The 21,533-nt window shown below is 33.9% G+C and overlaps 4 protein-coding genes across 9 annotated transcripts; 2 read left to right on the top strand and 2 right to left on the bottom strand.

Moving 5' to 3' along the window:
• The first annotated feature begins 3,257 nt into the window (after nt 1-3,257).
• LOC110612085 (VAN3-binding protein) lies at nt 3,258-6,993 on the top strand. 3 transcript variants are annotated; one of them, XM_021752745.2, is made up of 7 exons: nt 3,258-3,657; nt 4,159-4,266; nt 5,013-5,445; nt 5,567-5,794; nt 6,052-6,101; nt 6,329-6,386; nt 6,554-6,993. In XM_021752745.2, exons 1-7 carry the CDS (start codon nt 3,355-3,357, stop codon nt 6,766-6,768), a joined length of 1,395 nt encoding a protein of 464 aa, XP_021608437.1. In that variant the 5' UTR covers nt 3,258-3,354; the 3' UTR covers nt 6,769-6,993. The 3 variants fall into 3 exon arrangements, 2 of the variants coding, with proteins under 2 accessions (XP_021608437.1, XP_021608436.1); XR_002487421.2 differs by lacking the exon at nt 6,554-6,993 and adding an exon at nt 6,174-6,240 and having other exon boundaries at nt 3,261-3,657; nt 4,156-4,266; nt 6,329-6,378; XM_021752744.2 differs by having other exon boundaries at nt 3,265-3,657; nt 4,156-4,266.
• Nucleotides 6,994-8,775: 1,782 nt separating this feature from the next.
• Nucleotides 8,776-10,644, top strand: LOC110611886 (chlorophyllase-2). Its single transcript, XM_021752434.2, has 2 exons — nt 8,776-9,114; nt 9,832-10,644. The coding sequence occupies exons 1-2, from the start codon at nt 8,854-8,856 to the stop codon at nt 10,501-10,503; spliced, it is 933 nt and encodes a 310-aa protein (XP_021608126.1). The 5' UTR covers nt 8,776-8,853; the 3' UTR covers nt 10,504-10,644.
• A 153-nt stretch (nt 10,645-10,797) lies between these two features.
• LOC110611887 (1,2-dihydroxy-3-keto-5-methylthiopentene dioxygenase 1) lies at nt 10,798-12,227 on the bottom strand. The gene is made up of 5 exons (XM_021752435.2): nt 12,016-12,227; nt 11,843-11,930; nt 11,675-11,769; nt 11,212-11,451; nt 10,798-11,113 (listed from the first exon to the last, which is right to left on the bottom strand). Exons 1-5 carry the CDS (start codon nt 12,025-12,027, stop codon nt 10,985-10,987), a joined length of 564 nt encoding a protein of 187 aa, XP_021608127.1. The 5' UTR covers nt 12,028-12,227; the 3' UTR covers nt 10,798-10,984.
• A 2,551-nt stretch (nt 12,228-14,778) lies between these two features.
• Nucleotides 14,779-19,675, bottom strand: LOC110610545 (protein TIFY 4B). 4 transcript variants are annotated; one of them, XM_021750516.2, is made up of 9 exons: nt 19,404-19,674; nt 19,098-19,225; nt 18,834-19,009; nt 17,807-17,897; nt 17,559-17,622; nt 17,019-17,078; nt 16,207-16,270; nt 15,874-16,082; nt 14,779-15,302 (listed from the first exon to the last, which is right to left on the bottom strand). In XM_021750516.2, the coding sequence occupies exons 1-9, from the start codon at nt 19,519-19,521 to the stop codon at nt 15,286-15,288; spliced, it is 927 nt and encodes a 308-aa protein (XP_021606208.1). In that variant the 5' UTR covers nt 19,522-19,674; the 3' UTR covers nt 14,779-15,285. The 4 variants fall into 4 exon arrangements, with proteins under 4 accessions (XP_021606208.1, XP_021606207.1, XP_043811436.1 ...); XM_021750515.2 differs by having other exon boundaries at nt 17,559-17,718; nt 19,404-19,670; XM_043955501.1 differs by lacking the exon at nt 17,019-17,078 and having other exon boundaries at nt 19,404-19,675.
• Between the last annotated feature and the right edge of the window lie 1,858 nt (nt 19,676-21,533).

Genomic DNA, 21,533 nt, shown 5'->3' with positions numbered 1-21,533 from the left:
TCCTTAGCCACTGTGAGTGTTTATTGGAATGCTTTATGGATAAAAAAAAATACAAAAAAGTAAGAAAAAAGAAATTAAGGAGAGAAACTAGCCCCGGGCCGCTCACCGATGTAAAATTTCAATCATAAGCCTAAGGATCAATGGGACGGAAATGTGAGAGCCATCTCCGTCCCGTCCTGTTATGGTGATTCGGTGGAATCCGTGCAGGAATGGTTGATAACTATAAGCCTACATCCGCCAACATGAATTATAAACGGGTGGTTGACATAGCACGTGGTTGACCCATCCCATTTGTCTCCTATGTGCAATTTAAAAATGATATTTTTCAGATTGAACAAGAAAATAATGAAAATTTGTAAACAGAAAAGAGCTCAAAGAGAATCTAAGTTGTGAAGGGAGTATGGGTTAGAAACACTAGATGTAAGCAAATATCAAGATCTGTGGTTGGCTATTGGGTTGCTCCCCTCCCAATGATTGATGCTCGCCAATTTCATCCTCTAGTTGCTCTTGTAGTTTTGCCTCATTCGCAGGTTTCTTGGGACCTTTCGTTTCAGTAAAATGGCCCCCTCTTTTATTTAATACTCCATTGTCCATACAGATCACCTCCAGCTTCTATTTTTCACCCACTGTCCCCACTGCCTCTTTTCTCAGCATTTTCCATACATTCCTATACTTAACGAAAAATATATTTATTTTATAAGGTTGTGAGTTCTTATAATTTTATACAAATATATTTATTTTTTAGTTTTATAATAATAAAACTATAAATCTTCTTAACGAAAAATAGGATGATGGTGGGAACGGTTGAAACAGCTTGCTAAATTAGCCAATGAGAAGACGAAAAGTGGCAGGCAATGACGCCCTGAGATTAGAGACCAAATCATTCCGTAGGATTCAAACGCCAGAATGTACTTCACACGCTGAACCGCATCCCCACCGCGGTTTTCCTATCTCCCACCTCACGCACCCATTGCCCGGAATGAGGTTTTAATATTAATAATATCAAGAAATTATTCAATATATTCATGTGTATATCCACTTCTCTCATTTGAAAATATGCTCTTAGGAAATTATAGAATAAATTCTAATACCAGTTAAAGTTCCATAATCGTTATGATAATCCATTTATATTATAATATGTGTATTAAAAAATATTAAAAAATAATTATTTTTATTTTTTATTAATTTTTTATTAAATCAATGACAAAAAAATTAATACTTTTAATTTTATTATAATTACGTCTTATAATTTTTTTATCAATTAAAAATTAATATTTTAAAATTTTTTTAATTATATTATTAAAAAATTAATAAAATTTACACATGAAATTGTTATATATATCAATAAAATTTAAATTAATCACAAAAAAAATTTATATTTTATTTTTATTACAATTTAACTTCATACTTATATTTGAATTTTATTTTTTTAATATCTGATTAAATATACCTTACTTATATAATTTGATATTTAAAAAATTAAAAAATTATTTTTTTACTATTAAATATATTTAAAAATTATTATTTATATTATTATTCACTAATATATTTATTATTTGACATTAATTTTAAAATTATTATTAAAAAATAATTTTATTAAATATATTAATTATAAAATATTTAAAAAATAATTTAAAATAATATTCAATATAAATCAATTTGGCACTCATAAATTTATTTAATTTGATGGTAAGTATATTTAAATAAATCTGAAAGTCATTGGTCTTACTCTTTAATATTTAATTTCTATTTAAAAAAAATATAAATTGATTTGAAAATATTAAAAGTAATAAAATATTAAAAGTAATTGTGCTTAACATTTAAATATTAAAAAAATATTGAAGGGAATGAGCTTCCCATTATACCATTAATTAATTCCAATGTAATCAAAGTTCATATTTCCTAAATTGGAATTTTATTGAGTTTCTAAAAATAATTAAAGTTATTTTTTAACTTTTATATATATATATATATATATATATATATATATATATATATATATATATATATATATATATATATATATATATATATATATATATATATATATAGTTGAGATTAGTGGTCCACTAGTATCTTAATCTCATATTGTTTAATAGGTGAAATTGATGTTTGATAATCTGAGATCCAGAAAATCGGGTTTATAAAGGGTTCTCTAAATTTAGAAAAAATTAGTCTCGGTTGTTGATAATATGAGATTCAGAAAATCGGATTTATAAAGGTTTCTATAAACTTAAAAAAAGTTAGTCCTAGAGAAGGATGCCCCTTTTTCTTTTATTCGTTTCTTTTATCTGCTAGTGACGCATAACAAACTTTTCGTTATTGGGCCATCTGTCTCTGCCATATTGATACGGACGTACAAGAATATCAGACCTCTGCTACATGCGTAATAGCCATTTAATTCTCTCATGGTGCGCATGCGGACAGACCCACCAGGCGGACGGGCTGGCCACCTTCCTTCTTCCGAGCTGGGCCGATAGAGGAGATCAAAACTGAGTCCAGAAGAGATATGATCATTGGGCTGAAAAAGCTGGGCCGGTCTGATTGAGAAATCTAGGTGAACTCCGGTCTTAAAACTGAGCAGACTGGACCTGATTCATGCAAAAGACTTGAAAGCTTTCAAATAATGGACTGTCGTCATGCGCCTAGTCTCGGACCGATTGGAAAAATCCAGCGGTCATCAATCTTTATTTACTTGATGCGTATTTATAATAAAATATTTATTGATCCATTTATATCAAAGTGGGTTATGACTAATAACAAATTAATTAATATTCAACTTACTATTTTTGTCATAAATTGATATTTATATCAAAGTGGGTTATTGGTTTTTAAAATTATTAGAATTAAATAGGCTAATTATAGATTTTACTAAATTATAATACATCCTATATAATATTTTTATTTGAGAATAAAAATGAATTTATTTTTATTTTTTTTAAATAATATCACTGATGTTTTGAAATTAGAAAATTGGCTGCCTGTGAGTTCATTATGGTTTTACAGATACATCTCTTACCGTAGTCACCTCATATGAAAGGAAGTTTTGTATTGGAAGTTAAAATTTAAGTACCACATTGTTACAGTCAATAAATTAAAGTATCAAATCTGAAATTTGCCAATATTTGAGACGTCATAAATGAAATATTTATTTTACAATGTTACTCTTTTTATCATTCATCTCTGATCCAAATCCTTAAAACAAAAGCCCATACGAGCTGACATCTCAGTCAGCTTTGTCTTCATACCACCCCCCCTCTATAAAGCAGCCACCCAGCAATCTTCTCCAGTAGAAACGCCACTTCACAAAGCAGAGTAACAGACTCTCTCTCTCTCTCTCTCTTTTTCTCTCAAATGGAAAAACCCATGACCGAGCCATGGAGACCCGACATGCCCTTTTTCCGGCCACCGGAAACACCGCGGGAGCCCATGGAGTTCCTCTCGCGTTCATGGAGTGTGTCAGCCTTGGAGGTCTCAAAAGCCCTTGCTCCGCCACAAATGGCTCTCTCTAAGGCCATGAGTGGCTGTGCTGGCTGTGTGATACAGGAGGACATTGCTGGAGAGTTAGATGAGAGTGCTACCGTTTCTGGGAACCCATTTTCTTTTGCTTCCTCTGAGACCTCTCAGATGGTCATGGAAAGAATCATGTCACAGTCGGTGAGTTATATGAAACAGAGTGCCAGAGGACAAAGACAACTTGTGTGATTTATAATATTTGGCTCTTGGTCTTAAAGTTATAGCTTCTGCTTTGTTTTCTTCTTCTCTCTCTCACGTTACATTATTGACTGGTTTTGTCCTTTCTTAGATCGGTTTTGATGTTACAGTGTTTTGGCTCTTTTGGGTTTGAATATTTTTTACAAGTTTTGCTCTAGTTTGGCATTTGCTTTTCTCTTAATCTTGAATTTTAAATAAACACAATAGAAGCTTTTTGAAGAACTCAAACCGGTATTGAAACTTGAAGTGAGATTTGAACCATTTTGTTTTCCGCCTGACGCTTCTCTTTTTTCAAGAAAGCAAGGCACTGTTATAAAACTAAACAAGTTTCTTCTCTATTTCACACCAACTCGCAATCATTTCTAGCATAATCCCATTGTCTCCATCTTTGAGTTGCTCAAAATTCCTAAACCCCATCTTGTTTTCTACCTCTTAATGCAGCAGGAGGTATCCCCACGAACTTCAGGCAGGCTCTCACACAGCAGTGGCCCTCTTAATGGTTCCTTAACCGACAGTCCTCCTGTCTCCCCGTCCGAGATCGACGACGTCAAGGTACACAACCCATGACTACTACTACAAGGTTTTTTTTTTTCCAAGAACTATTACCGGGTTTGCAGCAAGATTTGTGTTGTGTGTATATCTTTTTTTTTCCTTTGTTCGTTTTTGGCTTTTACGGAGCACGATACACTGAGTACATGTACACTTGCTCATTCATGCCCGAGATGACATGTCTCAGGCTTTCTCTCCAACCAATGCTCCTCTTTAATCGCCTCTGGAGACAATGATTTTTGTTTCGTTTTGTCCGATATACTTTCCTTTGGTCGAAAGGAATCTAGTTCAGTTGTGTTCTAATTATATTTTATTTTTAGCCAAAATTCAGCGGACGGTATTTGTTTGATTTGGGTGAATTGTATATGACGTATTTGACCTTCTGCTAGAGCTTTTTTTAGGCCAAAGGGCAGATAAAATAGACACTACCCATCTGAAATATGTTATGGTCCTTTAATTCTGTCAAATGTCGGATATGCGGTTGTTCCCCTGCCGAATTTGTTAAAAATTATTACAGAGCTTTACATTTATGGCTTATGAACCCTACCCATCTCAACATTGTTAACGCAACTAATCTCATCTGGTTTGGGATGATTTATTAATGGTCAATTAATTATTGTTTTTTGCCATGACTTTTGTTTTTCAATTCTTTAATGGTTTTCATGATGCATAAGAGGAACAAGTCGGAAGCTTTACCTTCTGAAAATGGTAATTTGATGAGCCAAATCAATTCTTTTCCTTCTCTGCAGTGTTGCCGTCAAAATAACAGCGTTAACAGCCAGCACCGTACGCCCTCAGCTACGCCTAGTGTCGCTGGAGGTGGTGGTGGGGGCGGTGGTAAGACTGTTGGTAGGTGGTTGAAGGACAGGAGGGAGAAGAAAAAGGAGGAGACGAGGGCCCATAATGCCCAACTTCACGCTGCTATATCTGTAGCTGGTGTCGCTGCAGCTGTTGCTGCCATCGCCGCTGCTACCGCAGCCTCTTCTGGGAATGGTAAGGATGAGCAAATGGCGAAGACTGATATGGCGGTGGCCTCTGCTGCGACATTGGTTGCAGCCCAATGTGTGGAGGCTGCGGAGGCCATGGGGGCGGAGCGTGATCATCTAGCTTCTGTTGTCAGCTCTGCTGTAAATGTGCGTTCTCCGGGTGATATAATGACATTAACTGCTGCTGCAGCTACAGGTTATTTTATTTCATTATTATCCTATACCAAATAAATATATTTGTAAATGGTGTTTGTAGGATTTGATATGTTCATTTATATTTAACTGATCTTATCTTGTATGTGATATGATCGTTGCAGCTTTACGAGGGGCAGCGACATTGAAGGCAAGAGCATTGAAGGAGGTGTGGAACATAGCAGCAGTTATTCCTTTGGAGAAAGGATTAGGCTTAGGTGGTGGAAATGGTAGTAATGGCAGTTCCAATGGTAGTTTCAGTGGCGAACTTGTGCCTGAAGATAATTTCCTTGGGATCTGCAGTAGGGAATTGCTTGCCAGAGGCTATGAGCTCCTCAAGCGCACTCGTAAAGGTGAATAAATTTTCAGATTTATCACCATTGACAAGTATTTCACACATTTACCTTTGTGGGTTGTTTTTATTGGAATGAAATGGGATGATGAGCTTGTTAAAGCAAATTATCTCAATTTTAGCTTTTGTTGGATTTGCATTTCCATGTCTAGGTTCATACATTTTTGTAATTGATTTAGTAGATTAGATATGAGTGGGGAAGGTTTCCGCTTTCCGCAATAGAAGAGAATTTTGATTGCCCTGTTGTGATTAATGCAGGTGATCTTCACTGGAAGATAGTTTCTGTTTATATCAACAGAATGAATCAGGTATAAGCATCTAATCCAAACTAATATTCTTATTATGTTTTTTAGAGATATCAAATGATGTTAATTATTTAGGTATGATGACTGTTGTGAATGTGAATCGGATAAGGGAAAAGGGATCAAGACAAAAGCTAAAGCTCTGGTCATTATTATGAAATAAATAGATCTACTTTCTTTCTTTTTATGTTCTTCCCAAACCACCTTTAACTTTGGAACTTCTTTTTGTGCAGGTTATGTTGAAGATGAAGAGCAGACATGTTGCTGGGACCATAACCAAAAAGAAAAAGAGTAAATATCATTGCTTTTGTCTTTCTCTCTTAATATGAAAAACAGAATTGGAGGGGGGGAGGGGGGTGGGGCTTCTTCCATTTGGGGATTTGAGAAAGTTAAATGGCACTAAAGTCTAAAAGATCAAAAGGGATCATCTTTAAATTCATCTCTTTTTGAATTTACAGATGTGGTGTTGGAAGTGATCAAAGATATTCCTGCTTGGCCGGGGCGGCACTTGCTCGAGGGTGGCGAGAACCGGCGATATTTCGGATTGAAGACCATCTTGCGGGGTGTGGTGGAGTTCGAATGCCAGAACCAGAGGGAATATGACATGTGGACTCAAGGTGTGTCAAGGCTTCTGGCCATGGCGGAAGAAAAGAACAATAGGCATAGAATTTAAACTTTTATACAAAAGGGGCAAAAAGCTTGGGAAATGGGAATGGGAAAACTGGGATAAATAGGAAATATATGGCCCTAGACCTTACTGAATTCTATCAATGTTTGTATTGAATGGGCTAATATTTTTTTTATTTGTTTTTATTTTTTGGGTTTTTTTGCTGTTCTGTAAAGGAGGAGAAATCAAAGATTCTAGTTATCAACTATCCATATAAGGATTCTCTGTGTTTCTTTGTGCTGAAATGGAAATATAGGGGAGTGTTTTTGAACTGGAAAAGTAAAGTATTGTGAATCAAAAGGAAGCAGAAGCCATGTGAAGAAAGGCACTGTTTGTTTGAATGAACAGGTAGTGGTGGAAGGAATAACTTGAACTGGGGTGGTCAAAAAGCAAGAATTAGCTCATTTTGCTTTGCTTAGCTTAGCTTTGTGCAATTAAAATACAAGATGAAAGTCATTGTGCTTTGTTTTTTTATTACATATATATTCATGTGGCCCTGGATTTTGTCCCTCAATTCTGTTGTTGTAGGGCATTTGCTTTAAGGTACAGTGGTTGTGGGGAATCAGTGGAGCCATGATTGTGTAGATTTGTTATCTTCCATTTCACCCTTGGTTTTTGATTGGTCCAATTAACTCTCAAATATTTTCTTGTTTTCATTATTTCTTTAAAAGTTGAAAGAAATTGAAAAATTAACCACCCACATTATGTATGGATTCAGTTTACTATAAATTTAAAATAAATAAATATAAAAATTTTTTATATTTATAATTTCATTAAAAAATAAAATGAAATGAAAGTTAAAATTTAATAATTTTACATTATGAAAAACCTTTAAAAAGAGTGTAAATTGAGTAAATCTATAACATTTAAATGAATATGAAATAATCTAAAATTGAAAAAAATAAATAAAGAAAGAAAGAAAGAAAGAAAGGCCAAAGATAAAGGAAGGTGAGGTTCCTGGAAGTCTGAAGACATGTGCAAGTAATTATTACCTACTAATTAAATACAGAAAATAGGCAGGTAACAGTACCACGGCATCTGAATTTAAACAATTAGAAATACCCAAAAATGGAAGACAAGGTAAAAATAAAAGGGAAAATTATTATTTTGTCACTCTCTTTTAGTTAATTTATCGGTTAAAATTTTTTTTAAATAATTTATTAGTATTTTTTTAAAAAATATACGTTCTTAAAACTTAAAAAATTACTAAGTAATTTTTTAATTAATTTTAATTATTAAATATTATAAAATATTTAAAATATTTTTAATATGAAAAAATTAATTAATAAATATTTTTTTTAAAATTTAAATATCAATTAATAAAATTTTTTATACGATAAAAATTAAATATTAAAAATATTTAATGATTAAATTAATTAATTAATTTTTAAGATATTAATAATATTTTAATATATTTTATAATATAATTTATAGTATTATGAGAATTAAATAATTATTTTTTTCCTTTGTTTAATGTTAAAAAAAGTGAAAAGTTGCTTTTAAATAATAAAATATGTATTTTGTATTTATTTTTGTAATTAAAATAAAATTATAAATATAAAAATGATAATTTTTATTATTTATTATTCACTTTCTCTCCAGAGAAAAAGCTGTTCATGGATCCTAGAAACTACTTTTTCAATTTGTTTTGCCTTTACTCTTAATTTTTCACTTTCTCTCCAGAGAAAAAGCTGTTCATGGAACAATTAACGGATGCAAAAAAAAAAAAATTTATTTTCCATACTTATTTTATTTTCTCTCTTATTTTTCTTCGTCTAAATTAGGTGCAACTGAATTTTCAAATAGTAGATGATAAATTCAGTGATAATAAAATTATTTGTGAAATTTAAACTTGAATATTTATCATAGGTAACTTAAAAAAAAAAAAAGATAATAAAGAAAAAACGTATGAGGACCAAGAAACTCTTGGTCCAATGGGCCACTCAGAGCCCAATGATAATCTTTATTGAAGAATGAGGCCATGAGAAGGCCACATGGTAGAACGACTTATCCTTCTGACATGTAGAAAATTTATATGCACTGCTTTGTCTTTCTGGAAAGCAAAAGCCTACTAAGCTAGTTCCATCAGCCATGTCTTGCTCTGCTGCTGCAACAGGTGTTTTTGAAACTGGCAACTACACAACAGTGCTTCAGAAAGTAGAATCAGTAACATGTTCCACAAAATCTTCAGTTGTTGTTCCACCTCCAAAACCACTCTTGATAGCCACGCCATGTGAAGCTGGAGAATTCCCACTTCTTATTTTCCTCCATGGTTACCTTCTCTATAATTCTTTCTACTCTCTCCTCATCCAGCATGTTGCTTCTCATGGCTTCATTGTTATTGCTCCTCAGGTATCCTCTTCTCTTAACTTTCCTTTTTCCTCCCTTCTTTATGCAGGTTTCTGCTTCTAATTGCATGGCTTTTCTTCTAGTAAAGTAATATTTTCATCAATTTAATAGGAGGTTTTAAGGAAGGTAACGTTTTTCACTGGATCAATTTGGTGGATTAAAAAATAGGATGTTTTTAAGGGTTTTGAAATCTCCAAAAACCATACTCTTCTTAATTAATCTTTCTCCCAAATACAGAAATTATTTTAGAAAACCATACTTTTATCACCAAAAATTCCATCCGAAACATAGTGTTAGTAATATATATATATATATATTTTATTTTGAGAACAGTAGTGTAACTTAATGGAAAAGAAATGTGGACTTTTTCTAATTTTCTGAAAGCAACTGTACAAGTGGGTGTCATTATCAATTGGACACTTGATGTGGTTGGTTTTCAAGATACTTCTTTATCCTGCTTTATTTCTCAACTCCCTAGTTCTCTTGTTGCTAAAGCCCACAGGCCATTGGCCCGCCATCCCCCATCCCCTTCACACTGGGAAAATAAATCAGCTAAGAGAAGATCATGACAGAGCATAAATCACTAGAGTCTAGTGACTAGACTACTAAGTCTTAGTTTAGTGCCACCAGAGTTATTTTCATAGCATTATGATGTTGAATATGAATGGCAATTGAGCTAAATGAACAGAAAAAAACTTGATTAGTTTGACACTTTGACAGCTATACACTGTGGCTGGAGCAGATTCAAGTGATGAGATAAAATCCACAGCTACAATCACAGATTGGTTACCCAAAGGGCTACAACAAGTGCTGCCACTCCATGTTCAACCAAAACTAAGCAAGATAGGACTTGCAGGCCATAGTCGAGGAGGCAAGACTGCTTTTGCATTAGCTCTACAGAAAGCAGCCACCACGCTAAGATTTTCAGCAGTAATAGGAGTTGATCCAGTTGATGGAATGGACAAAGGGAAGCAAACACCTCCCCCAGTACTCACCTATGTTCCTCATTCGTTTGATCTCGATATGGCAGCAATGGTGATTGGTTCTGGCTTAGGCGAAATAAGAAGGAACCCTTTGTTCCCTCCCTGTGCACCCAAGGGTGTTAATCATGAGGACTTCTTCAGGGAATGTCAAAAGCCAGCTTGTTATTTTGTTGTGAAGGATTTTGGGCATCTGGATATGCTAGATGATGAAACTAGAGGTATTAGAGGGAAAGCTACATATTGTCTGTGCATGAATGGGAAGTCCAGGGAGCCAATGAGGAGGTTTGTTGGAGGTATTATGGTTGCTTTTATGAAAGCCTATTTGGGAAGTGATAACAGTGATTTAATGGCTATTAGAGATGGGCAGACTGGTCCAGTGGAGCTTCAAACATCCGAATTTTGGATCTGAAACTCTCAAATTTAATGATTTGAAGATATTTGATCAAGCTAGCCTAAGCTGTCCCAGATAGCCGCAATGAGTCATATGTATGTGTAACTTCTTTTAGAGGATAGAATTAATAAGATTTCTTCACTGGAGAGATTTGGGATATGCTCTTTGTTCTTCAAAAAATTATTAGTCTCTGTTTATTGTTTATAATCATCATCTCTCAATTTAGAACAAAGTGCACTTTTCTTTTCTGAGGTGACATTAGCACTACCAGTTCGTCATCAATTGACTGTCACAAAATTTCAACACGCAATAAGCACAATATGAAATACTACCCATATGCTTTAGAATGACACATTATTTAGATATACATACGCTTTAAATTAGTTTTACATTGTTTTTTATTGGCCTCCCAGCTGAAAGCACTATGCATAAGAGTACTGTAAAACCAAATAGCCATACAGATGTTACATCACAATTCATTGGCAGGTACCATTAACCTTTAATGAGCTTCAACTGCTACTCCAACCTTCTCATTCAAACTCTTTACGTAGTCCTTCCTTGCAGGATGATCTTCCTGTGGGCGGTTAAACGGTGTCCAAACTGGCTCTCCCACAAATAACCTCATCAACTGCAAATTATTACCCACACAAAGAATTTTATCAATTGACTCTCATTAGCATTCAATTCATCAATTAATCACTTCATTGTGCTATATCTTGATATCACCTTAATGTAGTTACTAGTGTCAAGAGTGAAACGGTGGTAGATTCCTGCTGGCAGAACAATGAGATCACCTGCCTTGATCCAAATTCGAATCCAACGATCTTCCTTATCTCGAACATCAAAATATCCACTCCCCTGTAAGCAGTAACGTATCTCCTCATCAGCATGTATGTGCTCTGTATAGAAGTTCTTGAGCTTCTCTTCATAGTTAGCAACTTTCTCTGGGCATAAATCAAGCAAGTCCTGCAAGTGTAGCAATGATACAATTGCTCATACGCTTTTGCCCAACTTGAAGCTTGAATTAGCAAAACCCGTGGCATAACAAGAATTTTCAAATAGCTAATTTTCAATAATCATAAAGACAGAAACACAGAATCAAGGAAAATTGGTTAGTGGTAATGCAATAGTGACCACAGAATTAAGGAAAATAATCAGAAAGAAAGTCCCAGTCGAAGGAACAAAATACCATGTAATTATATCCCCTGGCGTCCCTGATCATCTTCAATTCTTCATCGTTCTCATAGTCCTCTGGATTCAGGTGCCAGTATAGCACTCCCAATTCTGTGCAATCGCCAGTTTATTAGAAATCCTAACAAAACATAAAATGAAAAGCCGCGAAAGATAGAGATTAGACCAGCCAAGTGATCCAGGGAAACGAACTCTTGTGGGTTGCGGTGATGTGGGAGCCTTTGGTCTTCGCTGCTTTCGTCCATGAACCATGCCTGCAGCAAGTGCAACCTCCAATTAATATTGGAGCGAGAAGGTTAGTGGGGCATATATTTAATCCGACGAGGAAGAAGAACTCACGTCGATAGCCATGGGGGATATTGAAATGGAATCCTCACTGCTTCGCACACTACTCAAGACTCCAGTTAGACCGTTGCATTGGAGGAGAAGAGGGCAGGGGCATTCATTGGTATAGCCATTCTCGATTCTCTGCTACTTACAGTTGCCCGCCACGTGTTCGATATTTTTCCCTCTTGTTATTTGCGGTGCGAGCGCTTGTGCCAAAAAAATATCGCGTTTGGCATTTTCCGGTGATGAGGAATGCCATTGCCAAGTAATTCATTCATTTTTCTTGGCAGAGAAATTTTTATGGTAAATTACTATCAAGTCCTCAAACTTTTTATTAAAAAAATTCACTAATTTATTTCATTTTCAATATCACTCCATTAAAATGTAAAATGCACTCATTGTCTTGAATAATTTATATTATTTAATTTTTTTTATAATTTTAATATTATATATTATTTAATTTTTATAATTTTAAATATTTATATTATTTAATACTTTAATAAGATTAAAATAAATTGATTAATAATATTAAAAAAATTAAAGTGTTTGCTTTTATAAAATATAAAAATATTTAATTAATTAATTTTCAATAGAGATGAACTAATAAATTCTATATATATATATACAGAAGAAGCTTTTGTAATTGTTAAAAAACCATGGTCCAATTAGTAAGAAGCTTTGATTTTCTAGTTCTCCCTCCCCCCAAGTTATAGATGCCACCAATAGGACCAGGTACTGTTAACCAGGGCTGTGCAATCGGTCGGTTCGGTTCCGAACCGAACCGAACCGAACCGAAAAAACCGAAAATCGAATTGTAAAAATATTAAAAACCAAAAAAATCGATTATAAAAATATAACCGAACCGAATCGAACCGATAAAAATCGGTTCGATTCGGTTTGATTCAAACCGAAATCTGTAATTTTTTTTAATTTTCTGTTTCTAATTTCAGTAAAATAATTCAATAAATGTTTCACATAAATTTATCAATAAAAATTATATGAATATATAAGGATAATATTTAAAAAATTTATATAAATCCATATAAAATTTAAAATATAAATCAATTCAGTGTTTTAAATAATAAAAATATATATAAAATCGGTTTTTCGGTTATTTAATACATTTAAACCGAACCGAACCGAAAATCAAATAAGTTGAAAAATATTAACCGAACTGAACCGAACTTTCCGATTAATCGAACCATTAAACTGAAATCGATCGGTTCGGTTCGGTTTTTCGGTTTAAACCGATTTACGCTCAGCCCTACTGTTAACTGGATCTATGCTGAAATGAGGTATGACATGGAAAATATCAATATGTTAGAAATCCTTCTTTTTTTTTTTTTTTTCTGCCTATGATAAGTTAGAATTTCATTGAAGCAGCAAGGAATACGTCAAATAAGTCTAGACCCAGTACGTAACAAGCTCAAGACATGAAAATGGGCTAAGCAAAATAAATCCAACCCAACTCCGCCTATAGAAAAAGTCAAGCCCAAAACAATCAAACTCTAGACCCAATGGCTCAACTTAACAAATGCATTAGACTCCACACGATGAGTTTTCTTCGTAGTCCATCTGGAGAAGTAGAATCAGGAATCTCCTTCCCATGCAGCACTGGAGTTGGTAGACCAACCACCACTAGAGTTGGTTGTACGGCTACTTTGGCCCAACTCCAAACAAAAACAAGGACAAACAAACCAAGGTCAAAGGCTGGAAAAATAATCGATATAATGCAAGCTGGACCTAGAAGCTGAAGCACCATAAGAACAGGGAAGGCAGAGCTGCAGCTCATTTCGGTCTTAAGAGACTGGACACATCCACTCAACGTCTCATTATTATGTTTCTGAGATACTCTTTCTCTGGAAACAACCCAAGATAACTTTAGAACAGCCCATCGCCACAAACCAATAGACAAATCAATAAAAGAGTGTCTTCACCAGACCTACCAGCAAAACACACAATACAAGGTAAATCAAATAACAAAGCTCCTCTCATGTAACGTCAAATCTGCCAAAGAAATTTTTTTTTTTATATATTTGCACAAACCCCATCTAGAAGTGGGGAGGGCCACCACTTTTAGAAACAAGAAGAAAAGGCTCCTTCTGCTTTAAGAGGTAGTAGCTAAATAATCGTGCATGAATTCTTAGAGGAAATGAAGAGAAAAGAGAGAAAATACTCTATACCCGAAGAAAGGGGTACGTAAAGCGTTGATAAACCGTATCTAGGAATCGGTTCTAGAAATATCTTAATAAGGGGTAAAGGAGCTTAACACCCTTATCAAACAAATAAATCCTATTTAAAATTAAAAAAAAAATCATAAAATTTTAATTTAATTGATTTATTACCGAGTCTCTTAACTTAAAAATATTTTATTTTTTAAAATAAATTAAAATTATGAATAATTTCTAAAAGAATTCATTTACTTATTTTTTTCATCATGTCCCTTCCCTTTGACATCTGTAATCGATGGCATTCCAATAATAAGTTGATAGCATAAACCAACTAAATTATTATTAATCAACTAGGTCTTATATATATAATTGAATGCATTACTCACTCCCCCACTTTTATCTTGTTTTATTTACAACATTTAAATCGTCAATAATTTAATCCCTATAAACTAGAAGGGATTAATCTTACCCATTCAACTTTCAACTCTTGTCATGCGAGAGTGACTGAATATCCCACTCCAATCACATGGATAAAGTTCCATAATTTAAAAATTGGAAGAGTAAAAAGTATAAATATAAAGGTGAACCGAAAAAAATCACTTTCTAAAACAAAATAGAAGATAAATTATGCATTTGGCCTATCAAGTACAGGGCAGTTGCATGTCATGCTAGTAATCATCCAGGAAGGTAAAAACTAGATGAAAAGCTTCAAGAACGTTGAATGGTAGCATCCATTCAAGTTTACATAATGTAAAGAGCTTATCTGCTCGTGGCTGCATGGTTCAACCCAAGGTTATATTACAATCAGAAACAAGGAATTTCTCAGGATCATGATTCTAGTACAAAATTGATCAGCTGAGAGTAAAATCCCTTGCTAACTAGTAATTCTCTCATAGGGATCTTTAGGGAGAGGTGGGGATGGCATGAGTTTAGTTAAAAACAAAACATAAAAATAAAAACTGCCTTCATCATCAAGGAAGAGCTCAGATCATGTAAGCTGCACGCATGCTGAACAGCTGAATATTGTTAGGTTGTTTCCTCTTAGACAATGGTGATTGTCTATACAGGGCACTCTACAAAGTTCGAAGCATCGTCCATCACAACTAGCATTTCAACATTCTCGGACATCTGCAAAGCACCAATATATGTAAACCACCTTTGCATACGTTCATTATAACATGCAACTTGTATGAGCCATTCATGAAGAATGAAAACATTCCCTAGAAGCAGCACTAGAATTACCTTACACCTAACAAATGAGCTTCTGTTCACTAATGAGTTTTAGTTCAGTAGTATTGAATTCATCTATAGGATGGTGAGGTCTCAAGTATGAGCCCCGGCTGGAGTAAAATGAAATATATATAACTAGAACATCAGAATTACCCCTTTTCAAGTGCTTAACAATGTCACACTTAGCAGCGCACAAATAATTCTACCCAAACACGGTACGGGTATAACCAGAAGTTATAGTTGGGTGGCATGTCTCAACACTATAAAAAAAATGTCTTGCTGATCTTTTGTAGAAACATATCTTTACATGCCTTCTTCAGAATCCCAAAAACAAATGAGATTGGACAGCCCATATATCAAATATTTGATATCAACAGTCCAATACTGAGCACTAAATCAAGAATTAGCATAAATGTCGTGCACATTTCAAGTCATAAAATATGTAATGGAAAATAATTCTACAGTCTACCTTCATTAAGATCAACAGAAAAACAGGAAATCTTTGACTGATCCTCAGCTGAGCTACACAAGGTAGGTGGTACTCCAGGCTGGGATGGAGAGCTTGTGCTGCTCCTGGTTGTTTGTTCACTTGAGGTATGCATCCTCACATGATGGTTCAAATACACCTCCAAGCTAGAAGAAGTGGGCCCTGTATTTTTCCTGCCCTTAAATCTTCCCCTGATAGTGATATATGCAGTAGAAATAAAGAAAAGCACAATGCTGGTTGGATTAATGGCTTTTCTACAATACATGAAACACCAAGTTAAGGTCACCAGTGGATAATCTTTGACACTGTGAATACCTATCTTTTTTCTTCTCCAGATATCTCTGCAATGACACTCTTCTGTTTGCTTGACCCTCTACATCTTTAGAGAGTAAACAGTGTTAAAAGGATATGCAACCGACTTTTTACTTTCAGTAAATAAAGTAAAGGTTCTGCTTCAGCGTACTTCTCACTGCTGAATCACAAGCATATATATACATATTCATATATGTACTGGACAAGCAATCTCTTGCTTAAACACATAGAAGCAGAGTGGCTGTGCCATGAGCAAGTGACACTAAGAGTGCAAGGAAAAGAAAAAGTTATTCTGAAAACATGAAGCAGGAGAGAGAAGTGGCGCCAATGCAATATTGCTAATGCCAAAAACTGTTGGTACTTGGTGCTGATGCAAATAGTGATAACCCCAGCACATGAAAAGAAGAAGAGGACAGTGAATTAAGCATCACATGGAAGGGGTTAATGGATGCAACCAACACTTTTATCCAAAAAAAAAAAATTGTTGGCACTGAGTCACTGACAATACCAACATGGATGCACTGTTGATGGGGGCAAAAACATGTGATTCATTGCCAGCAATAGATGTGCAATGAATAGCACTCCACAACATCAAATGATAGAAAATGCCCCCCCCCCAACAGCACAAAAAAAAAAAAAAACCGCCCCTTCATTTATCTTTTTCACTTCTGTTATGCCAATATCAAATGCTAGAAAATGTTAAAATTGCTCAAACAATGATTTGTTCGATCACCTTGATAGGGGATGAAGTAGAAGCATGATCAGTATAATAAAGATGAGAATCTACACGACAAGCAGCTAAGGAGAGCACTTACCAGGTTCAAGAGATATGTTTGCTTTGTCCTTACACGGATGAGAGTATTCTTTCATCTTTTCTGTAAAGTCAATGCAAAGACCATTTACTTCATATCACTGAATGAAAAGCAATTTCTTATGAGCCTATGTTTTTAACTTTATAGTTTTGTGATAGTTTATACTAAATATTACATGAGTTCATTTCTTTTATCAATCTAGCCAAATGGTTCATTTATCTATAGACATCATGATCAAGTAACATTAGGCTCTATCCAGGGGTTTTGTAATGACGATCTGGAAAAGACGAAAAGTGACTATTAATGTTTCAAAACTTTCAAGTATCACTACATTTCTTTGTAACAACAGTAATTACTGGAGTTATAATTTCTTTTTCCCTGCTAGGACATATACTGCTTTAGGTGTCCATTTGTTAAACAAACACATCTCTAGCTTGAGCCACATCACACCTAGTTCAAGTGATTCTCGGAAACACAATCTCAGTGCCCAAAATTATAAGATTTAAAGGGAAAGTGGCAAAAACTTCCATATTAAAATCCTACCTGTTTGAGTAGATTGAAAGACTGCAGCATTCGGAGGAATAAAACCATGTTTGTCACTTGGGATCTGAAAATGACATGGAAATGAAAATGCAGGTCTACGAGTTGGATCATCCAGAGGTAATTGAATTCGACTTGCTGCAAGATGCATGATTGTCTGGGCCTGCAAATCCATATTTTGGACGCATTGGAAGGCCATCATGCTATCAGAGTTATCTCCATGTATCCATGCAAAAGGGAAGCTTCATTACCTTATCAGGAGGGATTCCATCATACACATTCACCTTTCCACAATAGAAAATTGTCATTTGCCCAACCAATCCATCTGCTGCATCATTACATCTGTAGCCACATTTTCAAATACTGAATTAAAACAATTGAGAATGAGATAACCATATTTTGGATGGCATGGTGCACAGTTTCAATCATGAATGCTAGTTGTGTTAATGCATTAATTGACAACGCAAACCATCTACCAACAAACAAACTAGAAACAAGTGCTATCTAACAGGACCACATTTATAATCAGAAACAAATAGTGGCATGTTTAAACCCACTTGTTTCAAAGTTACATTATTCATAACCATATCAGCCAAACAATAGGTGTTCCTAATTCTGAACACCATTCTTTCAAACACCCACCTTCTTCCTTTTCTTTATTTCCAGTGTCATGTGAAGCTCTTCCCTTTTTATTCAGAAGAAATAGAGGACATAAGGACTAACAAGTTCAAATCATTTATGCCGGACACCTCAAGTTCAAGGACACAAAGCAAAGAAATATAGCATCATCTCTAAAACTTATTTTCATGAAGAAAAAAAAAAGGAAAGAAAAGAAAAAAGAAAGCTCACGTACAATTAGAAGATGGAGTCAAATAAGACACGTGCAAGACAATTTAACCAAAGAATACCAAATCAGCTAATCCCTAAATTTAGAGGAGACTCCTACTCTATCCACCTCAGAATTCTGTCACTAGTACTAAGACCCAGTCCACTCAACTAGAGAAACAAAGTAACTGTATATACAGCCTGCAATAAAACCCACAAAGCAATATTATCCCTCACCAGTCAAACCTAACCCAGAATTGGATAAGCATTCTGAGAGAACTAATTTGCAGTTAAAGAAAAGCACTAAATTGCCACATTTGAAAGGTCCATCTACATCAATTGACTGAAATCACTCCACTAGTGATATAGGTTAAATAAATAATCTCATTGACGTTAGAAAATAAAAAACAATTAATTAAAAAAAAATAGTAAAATTGAAAAGCACAGATTAACCTGGTGGCACTGTCTTTATTATCGGTCTCTCCCGGTTGGGAATCTAACGGCCCTGGAGGAGTAGCTTTTGGAGAGTCGTTTTGCCGACTCGGAGCAGTCTCATCTGCAGACCCCGAAATCGCGTTGTTATTGGTATCACTGGGCTCCTTAATTGAATGAACCGAATTTGAAGTAGCCTACAGAAAAATCAGAACGGTACGTATACTTAATCTAAGCACAACAAACAACACTAGTTCACTGTTAGTAGAAAGACGTAGGACTCACCGGTGGTTTGGAAACCAAGATTTTTCTCAGAGCACCGGCACCGGAATCTTCACTAGGTTCAAGAAGAGCTTTGAGGGAGATTACTTGCTGGATCGCTTGTGATTTGTTCCAGGAAGGTCTCCGCATTCCTGTGGGAACATTCCAACAAAAGCCGGAGAAAAAATGAGACACGTGTCAGCTGCCTCTAAATTTACAGGCACCGCAAAATATGAAGGAAACCCAAGGACAAATATGGAAAATAAGAGGGAGGAGTGGAAAAAACCCAAAAAAATGCAATGAGAAAAAGGATAAATAGAAGGGAAGGACCTTTTTCCTTGAGGTATTTGCGGCAATCCTCGCGAGTGAGCTGAGAAATGTCTTCTTCAGTGAGCTGAGTGAGGGGTTTCTCGAGTATCGACCGGAATGACGTGACGCCGGCGTCCATGCTGCCAGACAGAGAGAGGTTCGGTAGAGGTCGAGAGAGAGGCAGGAGGCGGTTGTAGTTCTGTGGAGCAGTGGAGGGGGGGGGGGCGTTGAGAAGTGGGTAAAGGCGGAGACGCGAGGGGGAAGTGAGCAAGCGAGAGCGTTAGCAATGCCGATGCGTTTGCGCCTTTTTTTGCATTTTATTTTATTTTATGTTATTTTGTAAGCTTGGGGAGTATTAGGGAGCTTTTTGAAGATGGGAATGCACCCTAGACTGCCACGTAGATAAAAGTAAAAAAATAATGGTGGATTAAAAGTTGTTTTTACCTAGTGTAATGAAGTTGTTAAAAAGCATAGTTATCGTCCTGCAATTAAATAATAAAAAGAAAATTATAAATTTTCTATTTATATAAAAAATTTATTAATTGATATTAAAAATATATTAAAATATTTTAAAATTTAAAAAATATATATTAATTAATTTTTTTATTAATTTTAATTATTAAATATTTTCTTATTTAATCTTTATAATTTTAAAAAAAAATTATTTATTAATTTTTAATTTCTTTTAATTAATCTTTCTATAACACTTACGATGTAAATTTAATAGTGTAATAAATTAATAAATTACTTAAAATTTTAAATACATTTTAATATATATTTTTAAATTAAAATATTAATTTATAATTTTTTATATAATATAAAAATAAAAATATAAAAAAATATTGTATAATTTTATTATTTTTATTTTAAAATTTATAATTTATTTTATATTAAATTAATACATGAAATATCACATTATTAACAAAAAGTGAGAGTTTTTTTATACTGTTAAAAAATATTAATAATAATTAAAATATAATTATTAATTAAAAATAAAAATAAAAAAAATATAATGTAATTTTTACATTAATATTTTTAATAACATTTAAAAATTATTATTTTTTATTTATATACATATAATATTATAAATATTATTTTAATATAAATTAAATTTTAAATTTTAAATTTTATAATAAAATTATATGATATTTTTTATCTTTTTATAAAATTTAAATAGTGATTTTTTATAATAAAAAAATTAATATAAAAATAATTTGAAATAGCATTCACTGTGCAGACGTGGGTAAGACCTACGTGTTAGTAAAAGTGTGCAAATTGCATTTATGCCGCTTGACACCTGACACTGTTGTAAAAATATCCCGCGAAACCACGCCCACCCTTTCCGTTGCACACGGTTACGGTCGTTAATTGTTTTTTATTAATTTAGAAAGTGGAAACTGGAGTCTAAAAAAAATATATTTGAAAGTTCTTTATTGATTTATGTAAATAAATTTTTATTATCATTTTTATATTATTAATCTATATATTTTCAGTTTGTTTTTTATCCACTTTATGTACACTAATTTTATTTGATTTTTTTAATAATAATTATCTATAAAGTAATATTTACTTTTAAAAAAACAAAGTAATAGTAGAATTTCCTATCTTAATTATAAGATTTTTGCTTGACCCAATGCAATTTAGCCTTTTTTTTATCAGCTTGCATCATTGTTCAACAGTATGAAGATGAGAAGTTTCATGTTTAATCAGGATGAAGTGGGCCATACGTTAATTGACAAATAACCTTGAAACTGAAAATGCAACAAAGTAACATGAAATGGTATGGTTTTTTAACAGCAACTCCCTCTCAAAATGTGAGACCAAGAATGGGATAAAAGAGGCAAAATTGGTGGGTTCTCCACTAGCCTCTCCTTCCCCTCCCAAAAAGTGAAAAGGAAAGCACATTCTCTTAGAAAAGCAGCTTAGAATTCCTGCCCTAAAATGTACAAATTGACAGAAAACAGACTAAAAGGATTTGTGCAATAGCATATATATGAACATGAACTGTCCTTTTCAATTTTCTACACCCAATGCATCTATTTCAACCCCTAACAATTTAACCACAACCCAAACTGAAAAAATCTAACCTCTACTGTTTAGGCAGTGTTATAAACTTTACTCTCCATTTAGAATAAAAAATTTGATAAAAAT

The sequence above is a fragment of the Manihot esculenta genome, chromosome 3 (assembly GCF_001659605.2).
Source record: "Manihot esculenta cultivar AM560-2 chromosome 3, M.esculenta_v8, whole genome shotgun sequence".
Lineage (NCBI taxonomy): Eukaryota > Viridiplantae > Streptophyta > Magnoliopsida > Malpighiales > Euphorbiaceae > Manihot > Manihot esculenta.
This window is presented reverse-complemented; position numbering and strand designations above follow the sequence as displayed.

What these genes read in the sequence shown, in the direction of transcription:
- LOC110612085 (XM_021752744.2), top strand. Translation starts at nt 3,355, where the DNA reads ATGGAAAAACCCATGACCGAGCCATGGAGACCCGACATGCCCTTTTTC. An exon ending in AAAGAATCATGTCACAGTCG is followed by an intron (nt 3,658 to 4,155) that starts GTGAGTTATATG and finishes CTCTTAATGCAG; the next exon opens with CAGGAGGTATCCCCACGAAC. An exon ending in CCGAGATCGACGACGTCAAG is followed by an intron (nt 4,267 to 5,012) that starts GTACACAACCCA and finishes CCTTCTCTGCAG; the next exon opens with TGTTGCCGTCAAAATAACAG.
- LOC110611886 (XM_021752434.2), top strand. Translation starts at nt 8,854, where the DNA reads ATGTCTTGCTCTGCTGCTGCAACAGGTGTTTTTGAAACTGGCAACTAC. An exon ending in TCATTGTTATTGCTCCTCAG is followed by an intron (nt 9,115 to 9,831) that starts GTATCCTCTTCT and finishes ACACTTTGACAG; the next exon opens with CTATACACTGTGGCTGGAGC.
- LOC110611887 (XM_021752435.2), bottom strand. An exon ending in TTCCCTGGATCACTTGGCTG is followed by an intron (nt 11,770 to 11,842) that starts GTCTAATCTCTA and finishes GCGATTGCACAG; the next exon opens with AATTGGGAGTGCTATACTGG. An exon ending in ACACTAGTAACTACATTAAG is followed by an intron (nt 11,114 to 11,211) that starts GTGATATCAAGA and finishes AATAATTTGCAG; the next exon opens with TTGATGAGGTTATTTGTGGG.
- LOC110610545 (XM_021750515.2), bottom strand. Translation starts at nt 19,521, where the DNA reads ATGGACGCCGGCGTCACGTCATTCCGGTCGATACTCGAGAAACCCCTC. An exon ending in AATAAAGACAGTGCCACCAG is followed by an intron (nt 17,898 to 18,833) that starts GTTAATCTGTGC and finishes ATGTGGCTACAG; the next exon opens with ATGTAATGATGCAGCAGATG. An exon ending in CTTTCAATCTACTCAAACAG is followed by an intron (nt 17,079 to 17,558) that starts GTAGGATTTTAA and finishes TTGACTTTACAG; the next exon opens with AAAAGATGAAAGAATACTCT.